The 24,838-nt window shown below is 44.3% G+C and overlaps 1 protein-coding gene across 1 annotated transcript; it reads right to left on the reverse strand.

Annotated features, from left to right (window-relative positions):
- On the reverse strand, positions 1–24,140 carry jmy (junction mediating and regulatory protein, p53 cofactor; the record flags this gene model as incomplete). Its single annotated transcript, XM_080510568.1, has 10 exons — positions 1–317; positions 919–1,453; positions 2,184–2,273; positions 2,824–2,910; positions 2,992–3,185; positions 3,775–3,940; positions 4,436–4,605; positions 5,631–5,781; positions 15,869–16,042; positions 23,313–24,140. The coding sequence occupies 10 exons, from the start codon at positions 24,138–24,140 to the stop codon at positions 1–3; spliced, it is 2,712 nt and encodes a 903-aa protein (XP_080366694.1).
- Positions 24,141–24,838: the final 698 nt, after the last annotated feature.

A 24,838-nucleotide genomic window follows, 5' to 3' on the forward strand; every position in this document is an offset into this window, starting at 1 on the left:
TTAGTTTTCCCAGTCGGTGCAGGGGAGGCCTTCATCCTCCGACTCCGACTCCGGCGACGCCTCCTTGATTCTCCTCAGAGCCTCGTGGATGCTGCGCGTCAGGGCGTCGGCCGCGTGCGTGAAGCTCTTGGGGTGACGCTGCTGCTGCTGCTCCGGCCGGGTCCGTACCTTCCTCAGCCGCACGCCCTGCCGGATCTGGGCCAGGATGTTGTCGCCGTCGTCGTCCGGGTCGGGCCCCAGAACCCGCAGTTCGGCCTTCCTCAGGTGGAAACAGCCCCGCTTGAGGGAGGCCAGCACCTCGTCCATCGGGGAGCTCGCTGGAAAAAAAAAAAACCACAGCGACATTTAAGAAAACGCCATTTACAAAAGAATTGTATTAAAAGTCTTAACGTCGAATAAATCTATCAGAAGATGAATGGACTTTGATATGTAAATCTCAGTGGAAATGTACTGCTTCGACAAGATGGAGAGAGTTCGGGTGGGAAACCATAATCAGGTATTTTGTCACTCCATCTCAGAAGGCTCACTACGACGGAAATACCCCCGTCTGCTGGAGACAATGTGGACATCAACGCGCAAACCACACACATATTTTTTTGGGACTGCCCCTTCGTCAAACAATACTGGACAGACATTCATGGAACACTGCAGGAAATTCTTAACTGTACATTTGCCTTTGAAATGAAAACCATGTTTTTTTTGGATGTCAAAATGTAGACTATATAGTTAGTCTTTCTTTTTCTCTCTCTCATCTTTATTGTTGATATCTTTTCTTTAATTGAGAATTAATTGTTATCTAACCTGTTCTACAATGTTCTGTATGTTTTATTGTGTCAAAATATAAAAACTCATAAATAAAGAATTAAAAAAAAACAAACAAAAAAACGTGTTTTGCCGTGACCGAGACGGCCTCCTCACCTCTCCTCCACTGCGACGAGTCCAGCGACGCGGTTTTCCTCAGCTTCTTCCTCGCCGTCAGCAGCTGGCTGCTGTCGAAGAACCGTGGCGAGAACGGGGCCAGCGCCAGCGAGTCGGACTCGCACAGGAGTTGGCGAGCCGGGCTGCCGCTCGGAGGCGTCTTCTCTCCTCCCTCCACCTGCTGCTGGTACTCCAAGGAGGGAGGCGGCGGTGGCGGTGGAGGAGGAGGCGGAGGAGGAGGAGGAGGCGGGGGAGGAGAACCCAGGGAGAGGAAGGGCGGGGAGGCTGAAGGCGGAGGCAGCGAGAGGAAGGCGGGGGACGAGTCGAGACTCCGGAGGTCGACCGGCGGCAACGACACGCTGTCGCAGCCGCAGGGGTCCGGAGGGGGCGGGGCCGAGAGCTCCGGGAGGTCGGAGATGCAGTCGGTCTGGACGCTGGCTGCCTGCGTGCTCGGCTGCTGTCCGGCTCGCCTCCGACCGTGAGGCTGGCTCAGACGCAGGCGGCTGGACTTGACGGTCACCTGACCCGGGTAGCGCTGCGCGGCGAGAGAGAGAGAGACGCCGTCAACGTTGAAGAAAACCTCACTGCGACAAAAAAACTACTGCTCAGACACACCCAAGATTCCAAATAATGATTCAAACGTGTTTCCGAGAAATCCATCGATCGCTTTCCGAAACCACAGTCAGTAATCAAAATGCACTGCGGGTGAGCAGTGAAAATACGGTGACAGATAAATGTGGATATAGACGTCAGAGGTTTGTTTCAGAATGAATGTTCAACAATACCAACGTCATATCAAAAAGACGCCAGTAAAGTTGATCGTGGCGGTCAAAACATCGGCGCTGCGTCACTTCCGACACTTGGTTTTATTATTTAATTTTCTTCAAATGTACAAAGTGGACCGGATAAAGAGAAGAACCTGCTCCGGTTTTTAATTTTCCCCCAGACCAAATTAAATACACCTTGAAAGCCCAACAAATTCCAAATTTAATATCAACTCTTTTTATTGCACCGACTCAAAATACATTTTTACCCATCATGTCATAACTTGATGTTGAAAGATCTTATGGTCTGACACAAGAAGTGGGGAATGGATGCCCCTTAAAGGGTTAATGTGGTTTACCTGATACAGTGTCAATTACAGCCCAGTCATGTCGGTAAGACGTTTATTACGATATAGAGGAATAAAAAAAACAAAAAAAAAAACAACAACTACTGAATGAAGCGATTTAAATTAAGGAACACAAACACTAGTGGTTTCTCACCTGTTTGAGGCTGCGGAGTCGGTCCAGCGTCCTCTGCCTCTCCTGACTCACTCTGGCATTTTGTTTCGCTTCATCATCTTCTTCAGCTTCCTTTAAAAGGACAAAACACGGAATGAATAACAGAATTGTTGTTTTTCATGCTCAATGGAATTATAAACTTGATGAATCTTTCTTTTTTTTTTTTGAAAGAACTTAAAACATCCACTCAACTGTTATTTTTACCAAAAGTTTCAAAAGAAGAATCTGGTTCATCTGATTGACACAGTGAACCAGCGGTTCCTAAATTCATGTCAACAATGTTAAATCTTTTGTTTTTGGCAGAGCACTCACACTGGCATGCATTCACGATTCCATAAAGAAAAAAAGAAAAGAAAAAAAAAGGTCATATGTGCTTTGAGATTTCTATGCATCTTGCATACGAAATTCGTTTTTAGTGGCCCATTACTATTGGTACTTCAGGAGAGTGGGACTCAATATGATTGGAAACATTTTTTAGTTTTACATTAATCCAAAATAAAAGTAATCCCAAGTAGAGATTTTAATCAGTTTTAATGAAGTGGTTAGTCTTATGAGGTTCCCAAAATGTTTTTCTATAAAACAGAATACTGAGGAGAAATGCTTGTGTACTGATCGGTCCTACCTGTTGAAACGGAGGCAGAGAGCCGCCGTCGCCGTAGCAACCCTGACGCTGTTGTATCTTCTGGTTGTGATTGGTGATACAGATTTCCTGTTCACAGAGAGAAATGCGGCGCCGTTACAGCAGACGGTTCTCGTGTCCAGCCCGCGTCGTCAGCCGCCGTATTCTCACCTTCTTGTTTTTGAGGTAGACTTTCTTGGTGGCGATCCGGCCCCGCCGGGCCTCCAGCTGCCGGGTCCTCTGCTGCAGGTCGCCCAGCTCTTCGTCTCGGAGCGGCGACGGCGGCGGCGTCGCCGGGTCTTCCACGCCCTTCATGGCGTCGGGGCTCTCGAAGGCGTCGTAGTACACCACCTCGTCCTGTCGCTCTGTGGACGACATCGGGAGATTCCCTGAGACGAGATTCCCTGTGAGGGCTGGCTGACGGGAATCTGACCCAGAACAAAATCACAATTCAGTTCATAGAAGCACGTTAGACGTTTCACGTATGTAAATACAGACATTTGAAAACCATTTGGGACAAAATGCTGACATGATTGTGGTTCGTCCATCCAATTACAATGATCTCTATGCTGGAGCTGTGATGTATCGCGGTTCATCACTGATGTTTTCATGTTGGGCCTTATATAATATATAATACCAAAGGTTGGAATATATGATTTGTCCCACAGAAAGACAGCATTTCAGAACTTCTTAAAAGTTTGTAGTTTTGAACAACTCAACAGTTCTGAAGTGTCAAAGTCACAATGAACTTAATTAAATGTTTCATATACTAAAAAAAAATCATGAATAAAGTTTTAAAGTTGAAAAACGTACACGCTAACAGCTCCTGTAAATAAACTACCTCACCTATGCGTCATTGTTACGTGTGCCTTGTCGCCAGGCGCCTTCACAATAACAGCGCGTCGCTCTGATTGACACAAACTCCACTGGAAGTATGGAAGCAGGCGCGCTCACCTGTCATCTGTCTGCGCAGACTCTGCAGCTGTGCCGTCAGCAGCAGCTCCTCGCAGCGCAGCACCTCGGCCTGGATGTCGTACAGCTGCAGCTGGAGCTCGTAGTACAGCGCCTCCAGCTGGTCCAGACGCAGCATGGCATCCTCTCCCCCCTGCAGGCTTTGCATCTGGGGAAAAAAACACGTCGTTGCAGTTGAGAACACTGTCACAAGGGCGTGGAAACGGCGTGGAAACCCGCCCCCCCCCCCGGGCTGGGGCGGTTTTCCACAAGCGCGGCATGATTGCGTTTTTGGAACCAGTGCATGCAGGCCTGGAGCGACGCTTATGACTCTTTCCAAGAACCGAGTTACTACACAGATGAAGAGAACAAGCGTTTTCACGTGTGGAGTAAATGTTTGACCCGATGCTCGTTCCCAGTGAGTCACTTCCACTGCAGGAAGTTTAATCCCTTCATTACAGGATGCCACAGTCATGAGGTCACTTTTCCATTATCTTACCATTTTTCCGTTCTCCTGCTCAAGTTTTCTAACTCGCTGAATAGCCCAAGCTTTTTTTTTTTTTTTTTTTAAAGGAACACACCCAGGTGACCCGACTCCACAGATCTCGCTCGACATGCGTGATTAAAGTCCCGTTGTGAGCAGCACGGGCGGATCGTGCATTACCTCCTCCTTCAGGCCATGCTTCCTCTGTTCCAGGCAGATCTCTTTGGCCCTCATCAACTGCAGCGTTTCTTTGGAGACGGCGTACTGGAGCCGCTCCATGCGTTCCACCGCCGCCGTCCACGCGGATTTCCCAAACTTCTTCTGGTCGGCGCGCATTCGCTCATACAGGGCTGCAAACAGACAATACATGTCAACGTCAAGAGATGAGGAAACATAATTCATTATAAACAAAGGGAGCAGGTTTTGTGTGGAAACAAATGTCTCAGATTTGACTTGAGTGGTGCAATTCTACTTCTTCTTCATGTGTTCTTTCCTCTTTTTGTAACCAAGATTTTGTTTAAAAAGAAAAAAAAAACCAACAACTTTGTACTATAACATGTTTGAGCTGAATTTCTTTAGTTTTCTTTTTCAAATTCGAATGATTATGTTCGTACTTTAGTCTCCTGCCGCTGCAATTGTTATTGTTGCATTTGTAGTGGCTAGTTTTAGGTTGACGACATCGGCCTGCTAAGAGACTGAAGATGGTAATTAAACCTGGCTAGTACAGTGTATGTTTATCAATATGCACTGTCCCTTTTATCAATGAAAACATTTCACATCTAAATGGATAATTAATGTCTCAGGTTTCAGTTCGGGCTGGGCCCTTTTTGGGTGGAGTTCACATTTTGTTCTTGTGGGTTTTTCTTTTCTTCCCACAGTCCAAAAACATGCATTTGAGGCAGATTGGCGACTCTCAACTGCCTGTAGGTACGATTGTGTCTGTCTGGTTTAGCTATGTGGACTGGAGACCGGTTCAGGGAGTACGCTGCCTTCACTTCGTCAGCTGCAATTAGGACCTAACACCCCCGCCCGCCGCCCCCCCTCCCCTCCCCCTCCCATGACCCCAAGTCAAACCATTAAGTCATTCAGCTGATTCCAAAATTCCTCAAACCAAAGCAGAGCACATATTCCTTTTTCAGTTCAAAGCCGAGATGGTTTAAGGATTAAAATACTTTCACAAAGTGGGAGTCTGAAACCCTCTCTCACCATGTATGTATATGAAAGTTTGAAAATAAGGATATACAGCGGAGGACATATTTGCCTCTGTTGCACTCGGTTAATGAAGTAGTCATTACAAATGGGGTCATGGGTCACAGCACAAGCAACCCGACTCATTCTGCCAAAAGACAGGAAATGCCGACAGTCGTGTGTTTACCTTTCTGCGCCCGAGTCGTAGTCTCAAAGAACTTGACTGTCAGGTCCTGAATGGAGAGCACGGCGGCGTGGGCCTTCCTCTGCCACTCCTCGTCTTCTTTCCTCAGGCTGTCGATGCGACGAGGACCCAGGCGCTCCGTCTCCAGAGAGATCTGGCAGGAAGTCGAAGCGGCTCGTTACAAATACGAGGACAAAGCGCGCAAAAAGCAACGCAAAAAAGATCGGTCAGTGCAGGGCAGGGGCTTTCAAACTGTGTGCAGGAGAAATATGAAGATAACACCTATTTATATTCACTCCCTTTTTATTTAAATACAGACAACAGAAGTGCCAATAAAAAAACGATTTCCATGAACAAAGTATTATTGGATACGGAGAACATCAATATAGTGTTCAAAGTAATGAAGACGAAAAAAGATATACAACATCCAAGTATATCTCAGTGTTCTCACATATACATCATATTTACACAGAAACATTTAAATCAGCTTGACACAGACTTTTCACTCTATTTTTGATTGCATTTGGGAAAACTGGAACAGAATTTGCATTTTTTTTTTACAAACTAAGGAGTGAGATGATGCTGAGGCCACATGTGAGGAGTGTGTGTGTGTGTGTGTGTGTGTAAGAACCAGCAATATATTTTCAGCCTTGAGCTGAGAAGGCTGCCTTTGACCTGGCTGGTTCAGCAAGTGAACAAATCCTCAAATAGATAACCTTATATGGAAAAGGTTATCATAAGAGTGCACGTGAAAAGCCCCAACTGAGGGCCGATCGCCTTTCCACACAGGTTTTGCGCGTCTCTTATATAAAGTCAGTGAGCAGTGGTGTTGAGAACCCAGTAAACATTATTGGCCCATAACTTGTAATAAAAGAGGCTGTTGTTAGAGGTGATGACTTGTCTGTGACGATAATACCGCGACTCCGTCGACTCATTCAGTTTTCATCAGCGGACTGGCCGAGACTTTAACCTAATGCACAATAAACAGGTCGTTTGTAAAAAATCTTTGCTTCATTCAGTAGACTGAACAAAGTTTATCAAATAAAAAGATAGATGAAATGTATATTATAAGTATCTTTCAATCTTGACAGTGGCTCAGAGTAATATGAAAGAAACGCCACCATTAGACAAAAAAAAAAAAATGAATAGTACTCAGGAAGTACTTGAGATACAGAGTAACTTCTGCTCTCATATATGTTATAGCCTTACCAAGATGACTTTAAAAACTTCCTGTTGGATTTCATTCCAGTTATCTGACCTAATAGCTATTTTTTTCCTCCAGCGGGCTTCCTTGTTTCCTTTCAGAAGCACCTTAATTCTGACAATCTCGCACGTAATTAGCGACTCTGCGACATCCACAGGAATGCAAACAGAGCCTGGAGCACAAACGGCACCAACAAACAGCATTGTGATCTCAATTGTCTCTCGTTACAAGTCGAGAGCTTGTTGAGCCAGCTCACACAAAGAAAACCTGGCGGTAGTAAAGCTAGAGAATTTAGAGCAGATGCACGGCCATCAGGGATAATTATATCTTTGGAAAGCGTCACACTTGAATCCAAAAATACTCGTTTTGCATCTGCGGGTTGAAGATTTCGAGAGTTGAGAACCGATTTTCACTGCAAAGGGGACAAACTCCACGGTTTTAGGTTGTTTGAAGCGCAGCCACATGCACCTGTTGCAGTTCACGTCTCGCAGTTCCGAAACAACCGACAAAGACCCAATTCTAAAATTGCTCTGCAGTACCGGCAGGTCGCAGCAGATGGTGGTGAAGAGTGAGAAGTGACCAGGACGTGTCCAAAGCGTGCTGTACAGTGACACTAACCCAGTGTCCTACTGGGCTGTTGGAACAATGCATAAAAAGCTGCATTGGGAGAAACATCTGATTCTGGGTCACGTGGTGCAGCAACGCTGAGCTAACTTCTTTTCACCAGCTCGTGTCAGGCCATGTGAAAAAGAGGGAGAAACTGGAGGAAAGAGGGAAAAGGGGAAAAAAAAACAAAAAAAAAGTTGCCACGTGGAGTCCAGGCCCAGGGTGTCGACTCCAAAACATAACCTCCCCTCCCTCGTGAGGAACAAAATGTACACAAGCTGTAGAGTCAAACACTTGGCGTGCCCCCCCCCCCCCCCCCTGTGCATACATTTGTGTATTTAATATGCGAATGCAAAGCAGATGTTATTTAGGCGCTCAAAAATAAACAACTTTTGAGCCAGAAAACCTCAAAAGCCGTGATTAATGTCAGGCAGCAGACGCCGTGCTTTGTGGTTTTTTTTGGGAGTGTGTGTGTGTGTGTGTGTGTGTGTGTCTGCACGTGAGGCACAAGGACAGGGAGTGGTTTATGGGTGAGACCGTGTGTGTGTGTGTGTGTGTGTGTGTGTGTGTGTGTGTGGGGGGGGGGGTGAATGACATCAGAGACCAGAGAGAGAGCGAGAGAGAGAGAGAGGGAGGGGAAAAAAAAAAAAAACACCAGGATGGAGAGGAGGCCACAAGAGAGTGAATGACTTTTGAGTATGAAATATAAAATCTGATTTAGCTATGATCTCACACGTCAGGCATCCTCTAACACAAAACATCGTTTTGGAAATTGCATCAGGAAACAAGATGAGGAATTTAACATTCAGGAAGCAGATGACACTGAGAAGTGACCATGAGTAGATCATTCAAACCTGGTGACATTTGACATTTAAAAAACACCCAACAAAAACAAACATCTGCTGCGTATCGTTGCCGCTCACTTCGTCCCCGATGACCTCTGTCAAAGTCAAACACAAACACCTCTGAATCAGAGCGAAGGCACACAGTCAGTGAGCTCCACTGGTTTTTTTAACACAAAGCAGAAACACAGCTGCTCCTTCGGTACAGCAGGCTGCAGGCCGAGAAGAAGACCGCTGGTGAGAGGATGAAGTGTAGCACATACAATACAAGCTTTAAAAAAAAAAAAAAAATTGAGATTTTACCTTTTCTATTTATATATGAACTAAACTTTTTAATCTTCAAACTTTTTACGTGTTCACTTTGTGATGGACAGCTAAGGTCATATTTATTTATACTAAAAAAAAAAAAATCGAAAGATCTCTTTCTGTGTGCAGTAGATCATTTTAATATCCAGTATGTCAAATCATTTATTTTAAGTTCGGCCACTGGTACATTAAAACTGATTTATGGCTCTATATAAGGCCAGAAGATTTCTCAAAAGATGCCTCAGGCTTTAAAAACACCTTGAACAGGAGCAGAAGCTACTTTAATAAAGGGTTAATATCAAACCACCTAAACCCGCGATTAGTTTCTTTGAATCCACAGATGCAAATACATTTTGTTACCTGCAAACAAGCGTCACAAAGAGAAACATTAACGCTGCAGGGAAACGCCTGAGAGAGAGAGAGAGATGTTAACTCCTCTGGTCAACAGCAGGCCGGGTGACAAAACACAGACGCGCTGGGCTCACTGGAAATAGAAGTGACGCCAGTTTGTGTGGGGAAGTGCAGGAATTACAGCATGGATGTCATCATGGTGGTCCTTATCTCATTTGGTTAAAATAGCAAGACAAGATCTTTTTTTTTTTTTGACTCAACTTGCTTACAGATGCTGTTAGAAAGTTTTTTTTATCAGGCTGCTGGGAACACACTGTCCAACAAATCTACTCATTTTAAATGTGTAAAAAAAAAAAAAAAAAAAACTACAGCCGCTTTGGCCAAGTAGTACACAATTCATACGAGATCCTTTTTTGGATTTGTGCTTTCATTTGAAACAAATGCGCTGGGGAATGTCTTTATGACACAATGGGATAATCCTTTAAACAGGTTCACTCCGATCAGAAATGCCATTTTCGGCTAATCAGTTTTATATCGTTACAATCCTTTAGATAACTCTGGGTATTAAACTGCTGGCGGGTCACAAACAGACATCTTCCTGCTTTGTTTAATGATTTCTTTCCCAGATAAAACTTGCTTAAACAGTTGGCTTATTCACTGAAAATGAAAAATGAACTACGTCTATTATTTCTGAGAATAAAAAAAAAAAAAAAAAAAAAAAAAAAAGAGTTAAGAGGATGTAGCAGGACATGGAGAATGGAGAGAAGGAAGAGTGAAGGAAAGAAGGTGGAAGATTATAAAGTAAGAAGAGAAGAGAGGATGGGTGAAGAATGAGGTGAAGGAGAAGAAAAGAAGATGAGAGGCAGAAGGAAAGAAAAAAAGGAAGAAGATTAAGAAGTAGAGGGACACAAAGAATAAGGAGAAGACAAATAGGAGAAAGAAAGAGGAGTTAGGGAGATGAAAAGAAAGGAGGGGCACAAATAAAGAAGAAGAGGACAAAGAAGAAGGGAACGAGGTCATGAAGAGGAGGAGGAGTTTAGGAGAAGGGTAAGAGGAAGGTTGTATATAAGAAAATAAAAAGAAATGTGGAGGAGGAAGAGAAGGACAAACTGAAAATTAAACAAAGGAGAAGCAGAAGGAGTGATCAGGAAGAGGAAAACAAAGAAAAGGGAATACTGAGAAGAGCATAGAGGGAAAACCCACAAATACATAGAGGAAAAGAATGATTAATACAGAGGCGGGGCTTTCTTACATTCAAGGTGTGATATGCCGTTGCTGTCGTTTTGCATAGTAACAACAAGACCGCAGGAAGAAGAGGAACAAGCAGGAAGTGATTCACGGGAACCATAATGAGCCGGTCAAACGTCAGATGTGCTCAATAGACTGCGACTTGATGATACGAACACACAACCCAGCCGCCGTTAATCTGTTGAAAGGCTTTAAAATGCTCCACCTGAAGAGATCACTGTGCGGCAGAGAGAATTTAAAACTTTAGCTAACCAGGAGACGCCAGACGACTCCGGCAAAGGTTTCACTGTCAAGTGTGTGGACATTTATATTCCATTACTGGTAATTAAAATGGTCAACAACAGCTGATTGACTTGTGTGTCTTCCAATAATCTTTACAAAAATACATTTCTTATAATAAAAAAAAAACGAGACGTGAATTTAACTGAATACCCCATTGAATCACTTGAATACTGGATTCATCCACAAACCAACATTCAACATTTAGTCCAGTCCCGGTCACAGAGGTCCTGGGTGTAACAGATGGAAGCAGAACACAGCAGGTGTATTGGGGGGTGGGGGACCACCCTTGACAACTGTTGCTATGCAGTAAAGCTGTTGGTGTGAAACAGTACCTGGGGTTCACTGTGGGGCAAAAAAAAAAAACTACATTACAGCCAAAACGGATTCTTAATTCACGGGCGACCTCCGACCTTACAGGAAACGAGACACCTGCACTGCAACGCTCCGTCCCACAATGCATCCCACAATGCACCATTCACCAGTTACCTCCCGTTCAACTGTTGGGGGCTTAGTCAAGAGGGAGTTCATTCATCTGCCCATCTGCCGAGTTCATTCACGGACTCAATGAAGCTCAGAAGTCTCGACGAAAAGCTGCAATTAACAATTATTTCCATTCCCAATTTATTATCATGTAATGCAAAAGAAGCCACAGATTGTTCCCATTTATGAAGTTGTAACTAGAGAATAACAGCCAAAGGAAGAACAATTGACGATCCCGGTGATGATTTTTCTGGTAATTATCCAGATCATTTTATCTACAATTCGCAGATTTTTATTGTGTTTAGTGGGATTTATTGTTTAATTTTCTTCGATGTTGATTTCAAGTCTGGAATAAAATATGTGTTTAAAAAGACAAAGAGGTCTCACAGCAAAGTCAGCGGTTAGTTGAAGTAATGCAAGGTTTTTTCCATGTAAATCTTCATATTAAACTCATGCATTATTATTATTATTATTTAAAAACAACTCAGACAAGTTTCACTAGTGTCACACATTTGCAAAACCAAAAACATTGATAGAGGGACAGATATTGAAAGTTATCAGGGCAAAATGAGCAACTGAAAATATTTAGACGATTCTACAGCCAGAAAATGTACACAGTCATCCATTTAGTAGTAAAATGGGACAAATAATAAAATATTATTTGAAAATGTTTGCTTTTTCACCATGTTCTGACTAAACAGCTATGTAAATATTTGAGAACACATCGGACAGACCACTTGGTGATGAAAACAAGCATTACTTAGGATAACTCTGCATCTGTCTGATTTTAATATTTGGTAAAAAGTTATGAAAAATGTAATCTGGGATGTTTCACAAAAAGTTAATGGAAGCACCCTCAAATCTCTTCTTTTGTCTGGGCCTCAAGTTGTCACGATATTGAGTTGATTATAGTGGATGACTGAAAGAGTGAGAAAAATATATTTTGGAAGTTTAAGTTGAGGGATTTTAAACGAGACCAAATAATTGCTGTGGAAAACAGTTATTAGTTTACTGCCGGTTGATGGATTTGGTTTCGGTTTGTTTACTGGTTCATAAAGTACTTTATGGAGAAGTAAAATGTAAAAGCAAGATGTTTCAACAATATTTTACCGATTCGTTACATTCAGTATGTTAATAGTCAGACTACTCGATAATAAAAGTAATGATGACAATTATTAACAGTATATGATATTGCTAAGTGACTGCTTATCTTGAGAGGATGCCTCAGAGATCAGACGTACTTTATGTAGGATGCCTGCGGTCGTCCTGCCTGAACTTCAAGCAACGTTTATTTTGATGATGTAGCGTGTAGCCGGAGGCTCTGCGGTGGATTTACAGCCTCTCCACGTGCGTTCACACTCTGATGAGGTCAGAATAACCTGGAGTTTTAGTGAGCAACCGACACCCGGTCACTTCCCTCTTATGCTCCTCACGTTTGGGACGCCGGGCAAGCATGCAAACTGCATGTAAATGACGGCGTCCCGTTCCGACTCTCCTCCACGTACGCCATCACCTGACTCATCGGTTTCGGAGAAATAAGAGTCCCTCCGCCAAACACAGAGGGCTCGTTTGCATACAGCTTTGTTTTTCAGCCGTTGGATCGCCCCGGAGGGAGCAGGTGGCGGAGCTGGGAACGTCGGGGCCTCGTGCACCGTTTAAGATTCTGAGAGATCGCCCAGAAATATTCGGAAAGAAAAGTCAAGTACAAGCAGCGTGAGAGGAAAAGTCTTTGGGCAAATATGCAGCTGTGAAAGAAAAAAACCCAAAACAAACTGAACGTGACAGTTGCTTGACGGCACGTTCCTGTTTCTCACCATCCAACGCTTTAAGATTTTTTTTAGGTACATATAAAGAAGACAAAGAAGTAGGTGAAATAATGTGCCGGTAAATTGTGAAAAAACTGACTTTATGCTCAAATGACTTCAAATCTCATTTTCATAATAAAGTTAATATTTCAATCTTAGTGGGGTTTGTTTTTTTTGGTATTATGTCATTTCAACTTCAATTTCCTCTCATGAAACTAAAAAGCGTAGAACTAAACTGTTCAGATTAGTGCAGTGACTCGAAGTTGCTCTGCAACTGAAGCTCCGACAAGCTGCATACTACAATTCCCAGAATGCACCACTGAAGTTTCTGTCATGAGCTGCTGTACAATCCCACACTTCTATGTGTGGACTATGAGCAAGAATGTACAGCATTTACTGAATATTACTAATATGCAGATGGTTTTTGTTGAAAACAAAATTACCAGATGAGTTTGTTTTGTCCGCTCAGCTTTTTGGACTTTTGTTTTGTTTTTTGGCATTTTGTACAAAACATGATTCACAATAAAACACTGTTAACACTTTTTTTGAACATTTCTAAGTTGTTCAAACCACTTCTTTTTGTAATAAATCTCACATCTCTGATGTAATTGCTGTTTCTATTTTAGAATGTGAATGAATCCACGGTTGTGTTTATAGATACTATCTTTGTTTATATGTCTATATGGGTATAAACAATTGTGCCAATGTTTATTACAACACCGGTGTGACTCATTGATGAGAGGAGAGGTAAACCGCTCTGGGATTTGCCGGCTGTGAGAAAATCTCCTCTCAGGGATTTTTGATCATTCAAGTTTCATCTCTTAATTTAGAACCACCCAACAACCTAAATACCATCCAAACAGGCACATATAAACACTCCCACACACAGTGACTGGTTAGTGACACCATGCTGGATGAGCATGCTGTGCAAAGAATGTTGTTGAGAGAAGGGGAAAGTACTCACGAGACGGCGGCAGGAGAAAGACTGTCTATTCGAGAGCGAGAGAGTGAAAACGGGCACAGAGACAGATCAGGACAGCATGAGAGCAGGTAAAAAAAAAAAAAAAAAGAAAGAAAAAAAAAAAGCACCTGGTATAGTGTGACATTGAACTTGAACCAGCATTAGGTCGGGTTATACCTGTCTTTTGCCCCATGTGTAAATAAGCTTGTTATCTCTGCCTGCCACTGGCACACTTTCTTTACTGTCTGACCTGCCAGGTCGGCCTTCAGCTCAGAGTCAGATGGGCGTCAGGCAGCTCCAGATGAGCCACATGTTCGCTGCCTATTGGAGCATGAAGGGCCTGAAATCACTTTTTTTTTTTTTTACAGCATGCATTCAATTTCCTATCATTTTAAGTCCATTTGTCAGAAACAACTTTTGCAGTCGAAACAAATTGCCACATCATGTACACCACAACGTACTTTAGAATAATCCCGGATAAAACTGCAGCTCACTGCTTGAGAGCTCGATCTATGTGGGGTGAAAAAGAAGTGATCTGATGTAAAAGTCCTGCATGAGGTCAAAGGCGAAGCCAGGTTGTTTACGGTTTGGCCTCAGACACCGACGTGCTCAGCAAATGGATTAGCAGTAGGACCTCATGCAGCCTATTAAGGTACTTTACAACTGTTTTGCTTTAAATTACACTGAGGATGTGTTCACTCTTAGGTCATGTTTGATTAAAACAAATACTGGAGCAATTGATCTGTTAATCTGGCTCATCTGGAAAGGCGGAAATCCACAATGATGAGCACAACCACCTACTGCGGAGAGAAGATGTCGACACACGCCCACGTTTTACATTTTGGCTGTGTCTAAATTCGACATTTCAACATCGTTTATTATAGGCTGGGTGTGTTCCCGGCTGATCAAACTACCACCACAATATCCGTGGGGTGCTTTTCTCCCAGAGAGAATGGTTTGAATCCAGCACATTACATTGGTTGTTAAGGATATTAAGGTAAAACATGATTACATTACTTTGACGTTTATTGACAGTGATGAGTCGTATGTTAACGTGTCGCAGGGAACACCATGCTAACGGGAGTATAATGTGATATTTTCTCTTCTCCCCGCTTTGGATTGCATCACAGGTGTGAAGACGATAAAAAAAAAAAAAAAAAGAGAAAGAAATCTAGTCAGATTATGGCAACAGAACTGAAATTTAAATAGACCGTTTGACTGAAATCTTATCATCTTTGTCACCAGAGGAAATTATGGATAAAAGATGTTTCAATTACTTTATAATCCAGTCATGAAGACTTCCATCAGCAAAGACAACTCAGCCGCATTTATTGCTTCATAATTACAGGATGATAATGATAAATGCAGCCAGCTGACATAACCATTCAGTTCATTTCTCTTTAAGTGAAAAGTTAATTTTCACACTATCCAATATCACTGAGTGCACTTGTTCAGAAATCCCCTGCAAGGCTTCCTGCTGGGCTGTTAAACAAGTGTAGGACTTCGACCTGTTGACCGAACGAGGCATGCGTCTACTCCGTGAAAGCCGCGAGACAGTGCAGATTAAGAGTGTGGATTTATGTCCCTTTTCAAGCCGTTGATGAAGAAAAGCAAGGAGGACAGAGCGGAGGGATGAGTGTGGAGAACAGAAGAGGGTGCTGAGGCTGCAGAATTACCGAGTGGTTTAGTGGCTGCTGTAATAATACTTATGCTGGTTGTTAAGCTGCTCTGAGTGGGGATGGGGGGGTGGGGGCTCTCTGGCTTATCCTCTGCCCTCCACAGCCCCGAGATGAAAAGCTGAAGCATGGCACAGAGCGGGGTGGGGCGGGGCGGGGCGGGGTGGCCGCCACGCCATCACCCCCACAGAGCCTCAGCAGATAAAGCCAATGTAGCTTATGTACAGACGGGGCTCAGGGTTGGTTGGTTGGTTGGTTGGTTGGACTTAACATAGGATGTTAACGTGCAGCGGTTCAGGGATCGTTTCCCGGAATTCATCCGACCGCGCGATCAAAATAGTAACCGATAGCAACCGGTCAAAGTGTATCTCAGGACAGACCAGATCGCCGGCTACACGAGAGCTAAACCTACTTAATTCAAGCCCTAAAAAAAAAAAAAAAAACAGATGGTATGTGTATCTACGTGCTCGTGCGTACTACCTTAATCTGCTGCCGCCGCAGCATCGCCAGTTCCCTCATGTCCCTGAAGGGCTGCAGCAGGTAGTGGTAGAGCTGGGTGGTCGCCTCCAGCAGCTCCCCATACGCCTCGTCCTCCTCGGGGTACAGCTGCAGCAGATCCACCATGCTGTCCGAGGCTCGGTGCCTGTCCAACACCTGGAGGAGGAAGAAGAAAAAAAAAAGAAAAAAAACACGCAGCCATGAGGATTCTCTATAACACCATTATGTTTGACAACTTGGTGGCAAAACTGTACTTGAACATCAGCACGTACACTGAAAAGCAACAGCATGCATTTATAAAAAAAAAAATACACCCAATTCGTGTGGCAAGTCATAGAAGTGTACTTTTTTTGTTGTGAAATACTTGTGATTTTGGTCAGTTTCATCGTATAATTGGCATGGAGCAATATGTCTTTGAACTGACTTTGAAATATAGGAATAGCCTTCCAGCAGAGGGCTAAAATGTTCATTTTACACATATTTTAGAAAGTCCTCTAAAAAAAAAATTGTTATTGTGAAAACAAAACACCTTGAACTATTGTGATATTTTAGGACTAAATTGCTCATCCTCACAATCAACGTGTCACAGGCATACGAACAAAAGGGCTGTGATGCAGTCTTTGCTAGTGCAAATATAAAACTAGAATTTGTGGCGGCATTCAGCCCGAAACAAGCTCTCTTTCTGAAGGTAGGGTGATAAAAAAATATATATAATCCAAGTCAGTGTACAGAGCGTGGGAGAGTCTGCATGTGAGAGTGTAAATCGCAGGCCCAGTAATGTGTGCGTGGTCAGACATGATACTATAAAACACACAGTATGAACAGAGTACAAGGAGAAGAAATTGGCCCCAACTGTTGCTGATTCATACCATATGCCCCCTACTATCCACAGACTCCTCTTTGTTCCTGATAAACGCCATTTAAAAAAAAAAAAAAAAAAGCTATTGTGTACAGAAAATACAATTCATCTCGCGGCTCCCGGGGACCGGCAGCTCCGATTCCCGCCGCACAATACTTCTCCTTCACGTCTGCCTCTGATAATATTGAAATGTACCACCACCCGACCGTCGTCCAACGCGGTGGATAAAGTGCTCTTCTCTCCGCAGAGGGCCACGGATATGAATAGAGACTCTTATATGAAGTCCCGGGGCTGCTACTTTTCCCGAAGCCCTCCTCCTCGTTGTCGGGGACCGGGGCCGACACACTACGCGATTCAGCTCCAACACTGCTCCCACTGTTTACCTTGGCTCTGCAGCCACTGACCAACCATGCTCTCCCTCCACAGCGAGGAACCCCCCCCCCCCCCACCACCACCCCGACGAGATTATCCCGATCCTGCATGGGCACAAGCTCGGCAACTCAAGAGAGGAATGGGCTTTAATTTTACTGAGAAATTACTACAAGAGGATGACTGGCTAAACTGGACTCATTTCTTTTTTTTTTTTCATCTTACCTTAGAGAATTCAAGCAACATTCCCATTTCCTGCTGCCATATTATTTGCATAGCCAAAACCATGAGTTGCCAGGCGGCTGCTCTGTTTGGATCTCAAAAGGAGCAGGATTACTGATTCATGATAAGAGCCATAATAATTAAGGGACTGAAGAGTTGATTAGAGAGGTGTAGTTATTTGATAATTGATTTAATTTCAGTGGGGGTTTTTCTTGTTCAAAAAACTCCCCAAACATTCCCAATTATGAAGATTTTGATGTTGATTTTTGCTTCAAGCGGGAGTAAATTATACAATGATACATTTTGAAATGTCAACATGTTCACATGGGTTTTGAAAAATCTGTTTTCACACAATTAAATAGGCTAAAATTAAAAATTACGTTTCCCGGCCTGAAAGTGAGCAGTGACACTGGCAGATATTCAGATGATCACATTTTAACCTTATACACATAGACACAAATACAGATATGGCGCAAGGATCACTGCATTTATACTCCCATAAGTCCATTGTCTTGGAAATAAGTGTTTCACCATCAACCTCAAAAAAGTAACATGCAATCTCCACATGGAAAAGCCCCTTGGTGCAATACAGACTCAAACCTGTCGCATCTCTCAATATCGCTGGCCAAAAACCAAGAAGGGAGGTAGAGTTGACATAAAAGAAGGAAGTCAGCGATGATCAACTTGCCAATGATGGAGGCAGTGGCACTAATGCTTGTATTGAAAATAAGAGGGGCTTTGTTCTCCATCCAGAACGCAAGTTTGCATTTCAAATCCACAAACACTGCGAGTTGCACTGCATATGCTGAACGTAGCCGCTGGGTCTGTAGAAAGCGCCCCACAAGGCAGTGAGTGTGTAATTACAGGACATTCCTGGTGATGAGAACGACATTAGAGCGGCTGCAGCCCTGTCATCAGCACCAGCTCCTGTCAGGCTGCTCCATCACTCCTCCGCCGGCCTTTTCATTGAGATACGACACGAGACGAACACGCCTCGACTGTGACTTGAGCAGACGCGCCGATCAAAAGCTTGTTAAAAATAACTGACGGCAATTCAGAGGCAGCAAAAAAACGCTTAATGAGTCCAGCAGCTACGAGTCAACAGACATGCTGCATGAAGTCCAGACGACCTGCGGTGCTTTTATTTTACATTTGACTAAATGTCTGGCAATAACCGAAAATTCACAAGAGAAACCGTTTGGTTTCTCTTCATCAAGCTTCATAAGGTGGTAAAATTTCGATGTTTTTTTTTTCTTAGAGGTGTCGCAGGCAGATATCAAGCCAGCTACGACATGTGCGTGTGTTGTGTACACAAACGGGCTTGAGTGCTACCAAACACATGAAACACAAAATTAAAATAACAACACTGACAGCACCCACTCGTTTGAAAGTGTTTTGTGTAAACACGCTGTCCCACTGACTGACTGCCGCACAGTAAACTCATTTGTCAGCTGCTATAGGACCAAAACAAAACTGCGGGCACTTGCTCAATAGAACAGAGGCCACATCAAACGCAACGAGACGACATCTGAAGGCTCGGCAGTCACCCGGTAGGAGAACAGAGAACATTTCCTTCTTAAAAATGTGACAGATAAATGCTCCCTTTCACGTGTTTGAGCGTGATTTGGTCAGATCTCATACCTGTGGTTTGAGTGACGCGAGGCTAAAACGCGCGACTCAACCCCAGAGAAGATTCAAACAAAACAGGAAGGCAAAAAAAAAACAAAGTGGCTACATTTTAAGTGCGTTCAATGTTAAATATGCAGCTTCTATCCAGTCCCTGAACAGTCGGGTTAGATCTGAGCCGAGGTACAAGCACGTCTTTAGACTGTGTGAGGAAACTGGGCAGAATCAAAGCTTATTCGCAGGGAGAACATGCAAACTGAGCAGAGAGCGGCCCAGAGCAAAAGGGTTGTGACGGTGCCAACAACTCCAACCCGGTGTGGTCTGCTTGAAATAACAAACTTATTTCGATCGTGCCAGAGAGATACCGCCACTTCCTTTTTTTTTTTTCCTTCAGGTCAGACGGTGTGTTCACACCGGTCATGTTCGTGTCCCATTTCAACAAATTGCTGCAGCATTGTGGTCTCGTTGTGTAAGGTGTGAAACCCACAATCCAAGTCCTGGTGAGCATCCAAACGAGGAGAGCGAGGAGGTTTCTAAAATCAAGTGCAAACAAACTCAGGCCCCGCCCACAATCCCATCATCGTTTTGACGTTCTGTCCGTCTTTGCCCATCCACATATCAAAGCCGAGCTGGCATTTTAAAAATTTCTCCACTCTGGAACCAGTTAAAAAAAAAAAAAAAGGCTCCTAAAACGCTGTGCCTAAAAAAAAACGCAGCGCAGACCAATGTCTGCACAGGGAGCATAACAAACATCCTGTCGTATCCTCACAGCGAATCCTAATCGTTATGTTGCAAACTGGCAAATTCCTGCTGCCATGTTGACTCCTTTCAATGTTTTATAGGCTCTGTGAGAACTCTCACCAGGCAGAAATACCACCGACCATCCCACATGTATCGCAATGCACTTGGCCCACGACATCGCTCCGTTATAGAAGGTATTCATGCATCCCAGCAGATGTCAAGAGCGACGTATCTTTTTGGTTCAACGTTGAAAAATGCCCGGTGTGAACTCAAAGCAACCGCAACCAAAATGCAAAATGTTCCCCTTTTTAAATTCTTTCCCAAAACACGGACGCTCATGTCCAAATATTAAACTGATAAAGGTCTGCTGGTTTATTGTACTTCAACATTGGAATGTGTCAGCTTGACTTTTAACACAAAGTAAATAATCAAACACGCAGTGCCAGGCCCTCGCTCTCTGCAGCCTGCGAGCCAACGTCTAAAAACTAATTAATTTGTTGGCTTCACGGGTGCATGTAGGCGGTTTGTAGCACATTTATATCAATTCAAATTCAAATTGAAAATTAGAATAAAAAAATCAAATGCAAACGTTTTGATTAAACACATAAAATCATTTCTTTTCATGAAATGAGCTGCTATTATCTAAACTGATCCTTGTGGTGGATGCATTCGGTCACAATTTCACCCTCTGCTACTTTCAACTCCTCTTTAATCAAGCCGTTTACATCCGTTGTAATGAGTTTTCTGCGTGACCTACACCGAGCCCAACAAAAACCATTAAAATTGTAACTTCCATCCAGGTTCGCGTCACATTTATTGCAGATAAAGTTGTCGATCTGACATCATTTCCCAATGTGCCGCGGATAAGGGACAATTTCAAAAGTGTGCCCGATGAATGATTGACAGTGCACGCTGTGCATCCATGGAGCTTTTAAACAACCAGTCAATCCCTCTGCATAGCTGCCCCATTTATCTGTGAGCAGGAGGGGGGGGGGGGGGGTTGGGGGGGATTGAGGCTGTATCTCGTGGATAAACTGTGATAAGAAGAAAACAGCGATAGCGAGTGTGCAACACACTAAAGTTTTAAGACAGCCTGTTAATCTACGACAACTAGAATAATTTTTTTTATTTTTTTATTTCATACAGCATTAAATCGTGTGTTTAGGCACCAAAGTTCCCAGAAAGAAAGTGCCACATTGGCATTTTCAAAAGTATATTAGAAAGATCTTGCGAAACAATACAATTTTCCTTTGTAAATAGTTACGCAGAATACATGTCATCGCTCTTCAATACCACAATTCACAAGCAAGACTTCAAGCTAACGGGTGTTTAGGCAATGTAAGCACTCTGGTTATTATATACGCTACATTGCCTTCAGTCAATGTTTATTAAAAGTGGACTTGGTGGCCAGCAAATGGAAAACACCTGTAATCCAATAAAACAAAGTTAATATTACCTCACCTGCTGTTCACACTGTCTGAAAGAGGTGCTGGTACTTTGGAGGTTGTAGTCGTGTGAGTTAAAGTGGTTTACATTTATTGTGAGGCACTGATCAGTTATATAGTTCGCTTGTATTTTATTTATTCAGTCCAAATAAGAAGCACATGCAGTCACAATATTTAACTTCCTTTTTTTGCAATCCTTGTAATTACTCATTATAAACATGAAACAAAAACTGATGTCTGTATATATTTTTGATTCAGATCAAGTAATGTGATGCAACAGATGTTAGTTTGTGTTTTGAGGTAATAAAATGCAGTTTCTTCTTACATCTTTCAGGTTTATAGATTAAAAAAAAAAAAGTTAGTAAAATCATGAAACACATGACTTGATGGTCAGCTGTCCTTTGTACCAATGTGTGGTAATCACATGAGATTTGTGTTGATGTTTGAGAGTGGCGTGGGAGCTGTGTCTCAGATATGGGAAGGCTGTACATTTTGGGACACGTCATCAATAGAGCTTACAAAAGATTCAAAAAGGAAAAGGTCTAGCTGTATACAGCATATGTGATTATAGATTCATCCCCTCCCCTGTCAGAAAACAAGTGAGCCGTCACTCTTATTGAATAATTAGTTCCTGGTTGGCCAAGCCTTCATCCAGCTCCTTTTGAGCCTTGGGCCTCAATTACTTGAGCAAAACAATGGCAGAGGTGAACGATTTGGCCCAAAGGCTTTGTTTGTCTCTTCTCGAAACCACACCAGCATCTGTGATCGCATCCGTTTTCTTCGGCCTTGACCGGAGAAACTGACGTGCTCCTGCTTCCTCGCCGATCTCCTTCAACAGCCAGGTAACATTTTGCCACATTAACCCCCTCTCACACAAATTCAAACATATCAGCTCCTGGCATGCTGGGTCGAGCTCAATATCTAAATATATCTCCTCAGCTGCTCAGGATCACAATGAAACAGTCTCAGCAGCTGTGATGACACATCACTTCGGTAACTCCACCTCTATTTGTTCTCCCCATTTCTTTCTGTGCAACTCCCTTCAGACCGCTCAGCCAACTAGAGTGTGATGTCTGGCCAGAGCAGATCATATTACTGGCCTGTGAACGTGCAGCAACAGATGGTAGATCACAGGAGGAGGAGTGGGGGGCGGGGGGGACAAAGGAAGAGGGAGGAGAATATGCAGCAGACCATGACGCTCAATTATGCTCCCAAACTATATGCACCAGTCTGCGCTCATCCACCTTAAAACCAGCCTTCACGTGTGATGTTCAGCTGACTAAGTTCAGCAGGTTCGAATCAAAATCCAAGATTTTTTGTGGGGGTTTTTTTTGCTTATGCTTGTCTTTTATGACATAAAATTTTAAGATTGTTCTTGTCATAAGCTGGGGTTTTTTTTTTTCAATTCTATCATTTTTTCCATATGTCTTTGTTTTTAATTTTGTCTTAGGTTCACTGAGAAAGAATCTGCTGAACTGTTGCCAAGTGATGCTCCAAAGCCTGTGCATTGGATGGCAGCAAGTGAAGCTTCTGGTTTACTCTCAGTCCTTGTTCTCAAGAGTTTCAAGCGCTTCAGCCATTGGTGAAGTTGGGGATTCTTCATGATGGCTTGTGAACCTGCCGCTTCGGCATCGCCGGCTGAGGGCCGAATAAGACACTGGAGCAACTCGTGACACAAAAACCTGCGATAAAAATTACTTTACAAGACTGGATCTATATGAAATAGTGTCACGATGGACGATGAGAGCTTATAGAGTGAACTCATGACACTAAAACATGTTGACATCCTCATTTACCTTCATCACCACCCAAGACACCTGCGGCTGTCAAATCAATGTGGCATTAAATGTACTATTTAGTAAAATTCTTAGTTTAGTAAAGTTAAATACCCCTGTGAATATTGAGTCGGTGACTATTATCAGTCAACCTACAAAAGTGACAACAATGAGGAGTTGGAAGTGTTTGTTTTGTTTTGTTTTAAGAGAAGAGTGTGCAAGTGAGAGAGAAAAAAGAAGCACAACACCTAAAAACCATCACAAAGAAACCCACAACAGCCCGAAATACATCCTGCAAATGCAAAATAACATCTGTAAGCAGCACAGCACATCTAGATAGTAAAACACCACCTCCTGACACAGCAGGCCAACCCCAGAGTGTGTGTCACCTCTTGCATGTGCCTCTTGGCCCGGTCCAGCGCTTCCTCGTAGCCCTTCTGCCGCAGCTCGCTCAGGCTCTCGTAGTACTCCTCCTCCGTGTCGTCGCTCTCGGTGAACAGCACCTGGGAGAGGATCTTCCAGCCGCAGGTGTCCAGGGCATGGCCCAGGTACACCTGCAACTGGTAGCACAGGGCGTCCGTCTCCCGCTGGGACATCCCGCCGGTGGCCCCGAACAACACCGTCCACACGCCGGACTGCTCCTCCGGGAACGGCGGCAGGCAAGGCTCCAGGTCCGAGTTGACGGCGCTCAGCTGGAGGTGGGCGGCCCGCAGGTCCTGGAAGGAGAACAGCCCGGCCCAGCTGAAGTCCTCCCGGCCGCCGGGGTCACCGTCCGCCGGGTCGACGTCGTCCGGGGACTGGAGGAGATCCACCGGGTCCAGGAGCTCCATGTCCACCACCTTGGGGGTCACGACATCCCAGGACCCCACCGTGTGGCTGACGAATGTCTGCGAGCAGCCCGGCTTTAACGCCTTCTCCTCGCCGGCGGGGGTGTTCGTGGGGGACCTTCCTTTCGGGACGGAGTGCGGTCTGACTCGACCCGCCTCGGGACTCTTGGCGTGTTTCTCCCCGACGGACTCGCCGGGGACGGCGGCGTCGACGTCCAGCAGGGTGCTCCGTCTCTGCACCGTCCTGTTGTGGCAGGTTATGGCGAACTTTCCCTCGATGTCGTTCCAGGCCACGATGAAAACGAATTTGTGTCTCTCTTTCTCGTCGAACACTTTGGGCCGGACGGAGACCCATCCGGACTCCAAGTTATCCTCCATGGTGAATGACATCTCATCCAACCCGTAAACACGCGCACGTAGGAAGAAAAAAAAAACAAAAACAAAACAAAAGCTGCTCGTGTCGGGGCTAACAGCTAACGTTTACCCACAACAACGCGTAAATATATTTAAAGAAGTGACTATTTCGCGCAGCACCGGCGAAAAAAATAACGAAACACGGAAATTAGCTGTCGAAACAAAGGCTTTGTTCGCCCAATGCCAGCTGCGTGCGAGCGGCCAAGGACGCAGCGAACTGTGGCGGAGGCACCGCGGACATGGAAGAAGTTCAGGCGGACAGGGGCGCGCGGACACCTCGCTGCGACCGAGGCGGCTTCGTCGCGTGGCCGAGAACGTCGGTTGCCATGACACCTGGCCGCTCACCTGTCCCCCGATGCTCGCGCCGTGTGGCTCCCTTCTTTGTCCGCGTTCAGACAATGCGGCTCGGCTCGCGACGGCGTCACGTGTGAGCCTCTGTTTACAAGCACAGGCTGCGTGCGCGTTTGTCAAATCCGGGGAGGGATTTAACGGCCTCCCCTCCATTCTCCTCCCTCACTCGAGGCATTCAGGAACCAGGGGGGAAATTGAAAATCTCAGTTTCAGAATTGGTGCCACTCGATGAGACAGGTCCAAATTTACCTCTCTGGCGTGGTTTGTTTGATGGCAAAATTGTAATTTAATGGACGCTGGTTTAGGCTACTGACATCCGCAAG

Source organism: Blennius ocellaris, assembly GCF_963422515.1.
Source record: "Blennius ocellaris genome assembly, chromosome: 15".
NCBI lineage: Eukaryota > Metazoa > Chordata > Actinopteri > Blenniiformes > Blenniidae > Blennius > Blennius ocellaris.